Source organism: Haliotis rufescens, unplaced genomic scaffold (genome assembly GCF_023055435.1).
Source record: "Haliotis rufescens isolate VD_foot unplaced genomic scaffold, xgHalRufe1.0.p SCAF_59, whole genome shotgun sequence".
Lineage (NCBI taxonomy): Eukaryota > Metazoa > Mollusca > Gastropoda > Lepetellida > Haliotidae > Haliotis > Haliotis rufescens.
The window spans coordinates 1,978,051-1,986,400 of NW_025964323.1; the positions used below are offsets into that span (position 1 = coordinate 1,978,051).

Sequence of the window (8,350 nt, forward strand, 5' to 3'; positions counted from 1 at the left end):
ACGTCATCGATCGTGCTATTCTAAATACAAGTCATTCGCTGAAGACTAAAACAGATACGTGATATGATACCTTACTGAAGGAGAACGAGCCATTAGTGAGTGAGTGTGGTTTTACGCCGCATTTAGAACTATTAAAATGGACTTCACACAATGTATCCAAGTGGGGAATCGAACCGGCTCTATAGCGCTTGAACCACCACGCTACCATGTCGCCGAATGTACCACTATACATCCCCGCACAAACAAACGCATCACGTGGATCACATATACGCGCCTCTGAGAGCTGCTTTTCAGGACCATGAATTTGTTTTCATGATTTTTTTATGTGTCATTTTTGGTCAGATACTCCCATTTTGACGGGTAATCCTACTGATTCTTGGTCACATGTTTTTTGATAGCATTTTGTGGCACTGTGAACCTTTGTTCACGAAATATGACTTCGTGCAATATTATCGTTGGCTATTTCAACAGATGCACCCAGTATTACCTTTTACAGTGGTGATCCTTAGCCAACCTTGAGTAGTATATTAATTAATGATGACCTAATATGATCACTCTAGTTTATTCGTCATAAGCGGTCGCCTTTTGATAGCTTAGTTATCAACACTGTTATCTGAGTGTAAAAGGCTGTTTACATATCTGAGTCACCAGTTTGTGGGTATATATATAAAGAGTCCAACATGAGCATCGCAATCTCTGTCGTCACGTAACAGACATCAGCATGGAGAAGTTTGTTGGAAAATGGGAAGTGAGGCCGGAGTTGACCCAAAACTTTGATGCTTTCTCGGATACAATGGGTACGACTTGTTATACTGTGAACCATTCTCACCTATGATTTACGCGTTTTGTTCTGCTTGGTTTTGTTTGTTTTTGGGTGTGTTTTTAAAGCATTTTAATAATGTTGACGTTTAAGTAAAACATAACCAAATCATTTGGTGGTACATGAATTGACTAGTTGTGGCAAATGGCGGATTATTTACGTGTTCAAGGATCTCCCTGACTTCTAGGGATCCAGGGGTGTTTTTTAAAACAAAACTGACACTCGACGATGGTAGATATTGAATCAGCGGTATAGTAACTTTATAGTTAAAGGTTCTCTCTTTCGGACGAAATCCGGCTTAGATTCCCTAATTGGTACAATGTGCGAAGTCCATTTCGGGTCAGACCGCCTCCGTGGTCTAGTGGTAGAGCGTCCGCCCGGGGAGCGGAAGGTCCGGGGTTTGATCCCTCTGTGAGCTAGCACTATAAATCGGCATCAATCCGGACTAGTACAAGCAGGCACATATACACGTGCATGCACAGCGCTATATAAGTGCAATAATCTTGGACGCGACGTTAAACCCCATTTCACCTCACCTCACCAATTTCGGTTAACTCTTGCATTCGATATTGACAAGAGCGGCGTCAAACTATATTCATTCACTTCCTCATGCTTACACTTGCAGAGATTCCGGCGGAGAAGAGAGAGTTGTATAAAAACATGCAAGCGACGTATACATTTGCCCTGGATGGTAGCACCCTGGTTGCTCGTCTGGAGACGAAAGGGTTTAACCAAGAACTCAGGTTCCAGCTCGGTGTTCCCCTGTCCTACAAAAGCTTTGATGGTTCAAGTATGACGGTAAGGCGAACAAGGATTGGGTGAAAAAAGCGACACAGCCCTTTGGACAATCATAAGAAATCTCTGCTAACCTTGCGAAGTGAGAAAGGCAGCAACTCCATACTACTCCTTCTACCAGTACACTGTATGCGTTAACCCAGACACTCTAGTCCGCCGACCGCCTCCGTGGTGTAATGGTAGAGCGTCCGCCCGGAGAGCGGAAGGTCCGGGGTTCGATCCCCAGCCGCGTCATACCAAAAGACGTTAAAAGATTGTACTTGTTGTTACCCTGTCTTGCGCTCGGCATTAAGGGGCTAAAACAAGGACTGGTCGGCTCGGAGTCAGTATACTGTGTCTGAGTGGGGTATTCGTGTTAAACTGCGGCATCGTATCTAAGTGTGCTAGCACTATAAATCGGCATCAGTCCGGACTAGTGCAAGCAGCCACACACACACATACACGTGCATGCGCGTCGCTATATAAGTGCAATAATCTTGGACGCGACGTTAAACCCTATTTCACCTCACCTCCAGTCCGCCAGCTGTTACCGCGTCTCTTTGTGATATCACCTGCTTGTACTTGGTATCATCTCATATCTCTTCCACACTGCTACTACTGCTACTGCTACTATTAGTGATGCTGCTGTTACTACAACTGCTACTGCTGTTATTACTACTTTTGCTATTACTATTACTGCTACTACTACTACTACTACTACTACTACTACTACTAATTCTGCTGACTGCCTCCGTGGTCTAGTGGTAGAGCGTCCGCCTGGAGAGCGGAAGGTTGGGGGTTCGATCCCCGGACGCGTCATAACAAAAAATGCTCGGCATGAAGGGGCTAAACAAAGACTGGTATCTTGCTGGACTAGCACTATCAATCGGCATAAGTCCGGACTAGTACAAGCAAACACACACACTTGCATGCACCTCGATATATAAGTGCAATAATCTTGAACGTGACGTTAAACGCCATTTCACCTCACCTCAATATTTCTACTACTACCACTGCTACTACTGCTGCTACTACTACTACTACTACTACTACTACTACTACTTCTGCTACTGTTCTCCACAGAGCTGTATAAACATGAAGGGCGGTCACTTCGTTGAGAGTCATAAGATGGAGAAAGACGGAACTACACGAGAGTGGACCACAGACAGATGCATCGAAGGGGACTACATGGTCGGGGTAGGTGTGTGTGTGTGTGTGAGTTTGGTTTAACGCCGCTTTTAACATTATTCCAGTTATATCACGGCGTGTCAGCTTACTGTGGGAGGAAAGCCCGAAGTGATGCAGGTCTTAGACGTTTACCACTTCGGTGAAACCCACGAGCACGGGTATGGTGCTGACAAACCTAGAAACATAATCGGGGCGAACCGGGATTCGAACCCACAATCATAGGTTTCTGGCGTGTCCAGGGGACGCAACTCTGCACAGCGAATCGCGGCGCCTTAGACGACTGGGCCACCCGTGCCCCCCTGGTCGGGGTAGGTAACGACATAGGCGGGATGCGTGTGCGTGTGCGTGTGCGTGTGCGTGTGCGTGCACAAAATGATTGCACAGGTCACATATCAGGTGAAGTTAAGCAACGCCGGTTGCGGAGAGTCCTTGGATGGGTGACCGCGTTTCGGTAGCTTGGCTCCAGAGAGTTTCTGGGGCTCCGGTCCTGCCCCTAACCGAAGCACATGTAACACAGGTGGCGTCTTCTTGGGCAAGTGACATTGTTTGAAACGTGCCTCTGTTCACCCAGCAGTGAATGGGTACCCGGTAGGATGAGGTGGCAATGTGGTTGTTAACCTTCTAGCGCCTAACAGGCAGCTTGGGTTGTATACTCCCCAGGGAGCTGTGAATGATTCTTGGGTGCACACTGATCCAGTGACCGGGATAATACCATCACTTTGAGCATGGCCCTGTGTTGTGTGGAATTATGTGTAATATAAATGCCCTATTCTATTATAATAAACCCGTTAAATCGCCCGGATTAAGACTATTTCAAATTAACAGGCCATAGTCGCTGTGTAATATGCAATATGTTCCTTATACTTGCCGCACGTAAATCCACTTTTCATTTTATGCTTAAATCTGCAGGACCGATATACTGTCTTTCCATTGACATCTCAGTATTCTGATTATTGTAAATTATTAGCATAAAGAACATAAATCTTATAATAACTTACTTATGTTCAATTTATCAATCGACCCGTAAAGATCCGGGGTAAAATAGGTCTTCAGCAACCCATGCTTGCCGTAAAAGGCGACTATGCTTGTCGTAAAAGGCGACTAACGGGATTGGGTGGTCAGGCTCGCTGACTTGTTTTATACACGTCATCGATCCCAATTGCATGGATCGATGCTCATGATGTCAATCACTGGATTGTCTGGTCCAGACTCGATTATTTTACAGACCGCCGTCATATAGCTGGAATTTTGCTGGGTGGGGCGTTAAACAACAAACAAACAAACATTTCGTAACATCATTGTGTACGTGTTTTCAGGTGCAAACAAAAGATGGAGTATCAATGACTACCAAACTGAAGAGACTTTGAAGAGAAGTGGGATGATCTGTGTTTGTTTAGCAATGCTATCAAATACGTTAACAGTTTGTTGCCTTATGTGAATAAATTCATTATAAACACAAGTCCCGCTTCACGAGTTTGTGTCAAGCCATCCTCGAGTGTCCAGAGTATTATATCTCCATTCTGTTAGGATACACACCCTGGCCTCATTTGACCCCAAAGCCTCGTTTTCAACCCGAATTGAAACACGCGACGCTAAAAATAGCCGCCCAATCACATTACTGTCACGAAGGAGAGAAATTCTGTGCTACGTTTGAGATTGGCCCGAAAGAGGAGTTGACGTCATTTCCGAAACGAAGCTACGTAGGCGAATGAGTCAGTGGTATAAATAACAAAAGAATGGGGACAAAAACTGCCGGCCAAAAGAAAGTATACACTTGAAAACATTAGAAACGTTGGTCATTTTGTTTGGGGTGTGTGGCCCTATTGTGGTTGTGGCCGATTTGAAGTATGGCCGTTTTGACAAAAAAACCGTTTATTCGACATCCGTTAGTTACGGAATATCCCGACAGATAAGGATTGTTCTTCATGATAGTTTCCTGTTCGTCACTGATATATATATATATATGCGTTTCTAAAAGTGAATGTTCCTAAATACCAGCGAAATGTACGTGTTTCATCCATTTACCTGGCGGCTCGGCATCTGAGTGGGGTATCCATGTTAACACTGCGGCATGGTGTCTGGGAAGACAGGAAAAAACACTGTAAGACAGGCATATGTATGGACTAGTAGACGCCACGTACGCACGCACGCACGCACGCACGCACGCACGCACGCACACACACACACGCACGCATGCAGCAAGCTACATGAGTGGAATAATTTTCAACGTGACATTAAACACCATCTCACCCATGGCCACCTCACCCATACATTTAGCACTGCAAAATACACTTGATACAGAATATTATGTTTGGAGGTATGTACTGGGTGAACTCCATCATGACATTGACCCTTCAGAGTATGTTGGTCAGTGAGTGAGTATGGTTTAACGCCGCTTTTAGCAATATTCCAGCAATATCACGGCGGGGGACACCAGAAATGGGCTTCACACAATGTACCCATGTCGGGAATCGAACCCAGGTCTTCGGCGTGACGAGCGAACGCTTAAACCACTAGGCTACCCGACCGCCCCGAGTATGTTGGTACGGGCAGTTTTACTGTCATCTCAAGGCAGGGAGTGCCCATATTCCCAAGGCAACCGCGTCTCTACATGCCTGTGTCAAAGTCTAATTTTTATGTGGAAACTAGGCTTTGACATAGGCTAGTGGACACGCTTGCCCCGGGAAGATGGAGGGTACCAGGAATGGGGTTTCACTAACATGGGGAATCCCACCCTGAATTTGGAATGCCAAGCGAATGCTTTACAATCACGGGGCTATTGATCCCCATAACACGGGTATATTTTTGTGTATAAACCTAAAACAAACATGTTTACCACAGAAAACAAAATTCTACAACATCATATTCGGAGGATATACATGGGAGGGGCTGCACTAGTTAACAAAAGGAATTGATTAAATGTGTGATTGTTGTTTAACACCGCACTCAACAATATTCCAGCTTTTTGACGGCGGTCTGCAAATAGTCGAATCTGGGTGGCGGTCGGGTAGCCTAGTGGTTAAAGCGTTCGCTCGTCACGCTGAAGACCCGGGTTCGATTCCCGACATGGGTACAATGTGTGAAGCCCATTTCTGGTGTCCCCCGCCGTGATGTTGCTGGAATACTGCTAAAAGCGGCGTAAAACCATACCCTCTCACTCACTAGTCGAATCTGGACCAGACAGTTCAGTAATTGACACAACACGAGCATCGACCTACGCAATTGGGATACGATGACATGCATCAACCAAGGCATAGAGCCTGACCACCCGATCCCGTTTGTCGCCTCTTACGACAAGCATGGTTTGTCGAAGACCAATTCTAACCCATGTCTTCATGGGTAGATAGATATTATAGTGGAGTGTCTGTACCTGCATGGCTCATATTTGACTTAATTGACTTCACAGATTTTCAAGAATACTTATCCTTACTGATTTCGAAATGTTTTCCATTGAGCTGAATGAATATTTATGAAAAACATATTTCTTCACTTTCGGTTTTTAAAAGTTTTAAAATGGTATTGGGTCCAGTGTCCGTGTAATGAATATTCAGAAGCATCTTTTAAAATAAAGAGACTACAGACAAAGAGATCCACTCTCATCTCGGGCAAAAGAAAAATATACACTTGATAATTGGACTTTACACACACAAAATACAATCGATATCAAAATGTTACTAGGTTGAAACACGTCGCCGAAACACTGAAAACTTGAAGATATTATACTTAAAGATAATGTGCGAACAAGATAGATTCTGAACGATTTTCAATTTACCCTTGTATATGAAGTTTTGTCAAGTACCACACCAAATATGGGTGTAATTTTGAGACGCGATACAACGTGCAAAGGGTACATGTCAATTATAAAGTTAGCAAATATCCTTGTCAACTGTCATATCCACTCGTATCTCAATATATTCAATAGCTGTTAATGTCCGCGTCACTACTATATTCGCATACTCTTCAACCGAGACAGGCCTTTAGAAACGTACCCTCACGGCGTTTGATGCCCCCTATTAAATATTCTAGGATTTTTGGGGAGGGGGGTGGGAGCTTAAATTGTCGGCCCCATAAAGAAAGACACCCATTGTTGATATCGAATGTTTTGATAAGGTATGACAGTAAATGTATATATACACAACCGCTGCGTTGAAGATGTGTTTGCTGTGAAAGCACATTGTATATTTACATAATGACTGACGATAACGACAGAGACGGTACACGAGTGAGAAAAGGTCCTCGTGAATGAGCAAAGCGTCCTTGAGATAGTCCGGGCACGGGATCAAGAAATAGAACATCGCCTTGTAGATTCTATTTTTACTCTGATGAGTAAGTTAAAAGTGCGATTTTTCTCATGAGAAATTAAATTTCAATTAATTTTTATGTCTTTACACACGTTCCACGGATACATTTTTACGAAACTTCGTTAGTTGAGAAGTCACATCTACCAGGCGATTTTCGAAATGTAGGAGAAAAATACATATTTTGTACACTCCCGATATTTGATATCAAGGGCGGATAACTCGAAACAATGACAAGTAACTTATTACTATGGCAACCGTTAAATTCCAATCTGTATATCACGTTATCATTGGTTTACTTAAAAGCAGGAGGCAAGGGTGGTATATTGCGCTCCTTAGGTATGCTAGGATCTGCTGCTCGGGGGATCGAATCCGTTTTTCGCTCAAATTATGATCTTTGATCTGTCAGCCCCATGCCTGTGTTTTTGGGTTTCACAAGCAGTGGTAAATATCCCCGGCTTGCGTCTCCCGAGTTACATCACGGCGTGTCGGCTTAATTTGGGGAGAAAAACCCGCAGTAACCAAGGCATAACACCTACTTTGATGAAACCAGCTATAGCGATGAGATGGTGCTGACAAACCATACATGTTTATATTTGTTTCGAGTTATGAGTGAGAGAGTTGGGTTTAACGCTGCTTTTAACAGTATTCCAGTTATATCGCCGCGTGTCAGCTCAATGTGGGAGGAAGGCCCGAAGTGATGCAGGTCTCAGATGTTTACCACTTCGGTGCGCACGGGTATGGTGCTGACAAACCTAGAAACATAATCGGGGTGAACCGGGATTCGAAGCCACAATCATAGGTTTCTAGCGTGCCCAAGGGACGCAACTCTGCACAGCGAATCGCGGCGCCTCAGACGAGCTTCGAATTATGTAAGGTTAAAATGTTGGGTAAGATATTTCGAAAGAACGGAGGTGGAGCTTTCCTTTACTTCCTGGGGATATTGGTATTACATACTATTTTAGGTCTCAGCGAACAATTTAACCACTGTGGACACCCCAACCCATATTATTCAAAATGACGATACCACAGATTTTAATCAGTGATTTCGCATTGCTTTTGGCAATCTTCCCACTACTCCAAGGGACGACATGAATTAGAACCACATATTTTGTCCATGTGTGTAAATAATCGAGTCCGGATCAGACAATCCAGTGATTAACATCATGAGCATCAATCTACGCAATTGGGATACGATGACATGCATGCATCGACCTAGTCATGAGCTTGACCACCTCAGGTTAGTTGCCTCTTACGACAAGCATGGGTT

General features: G+C 44.2%; 1 protein-coding gene across 1 annotated transcript; it reads left to right on the forward strand.

The window, feature by feature from the left end:
* Window positions 1-646: 646 nt before the first annotated feature.
* LOC124142764 (fatty acid-binding protein-like) lies at window positions 647-4,241 on the forward strand. Its single transcript, XM_046511406.1, has 4 exons — window positions 647-797; window positions 1,446-1,618; window positions 2,678-2,791; window positions 4,099-4,241. Exons 1-4 carry the CDS (start codon window positions 722-724, stop codon window positions 4,147-4,149), a joined length of 414 nt encoding a protein of 137 aa, XP_046367362.1. The 5' UTR covers window positions 647-721; the 3' UTR covers window positions 4,150-4,241.
* Window positions 4,242-8,350: the final 4,109 nt, after the last annotated feature.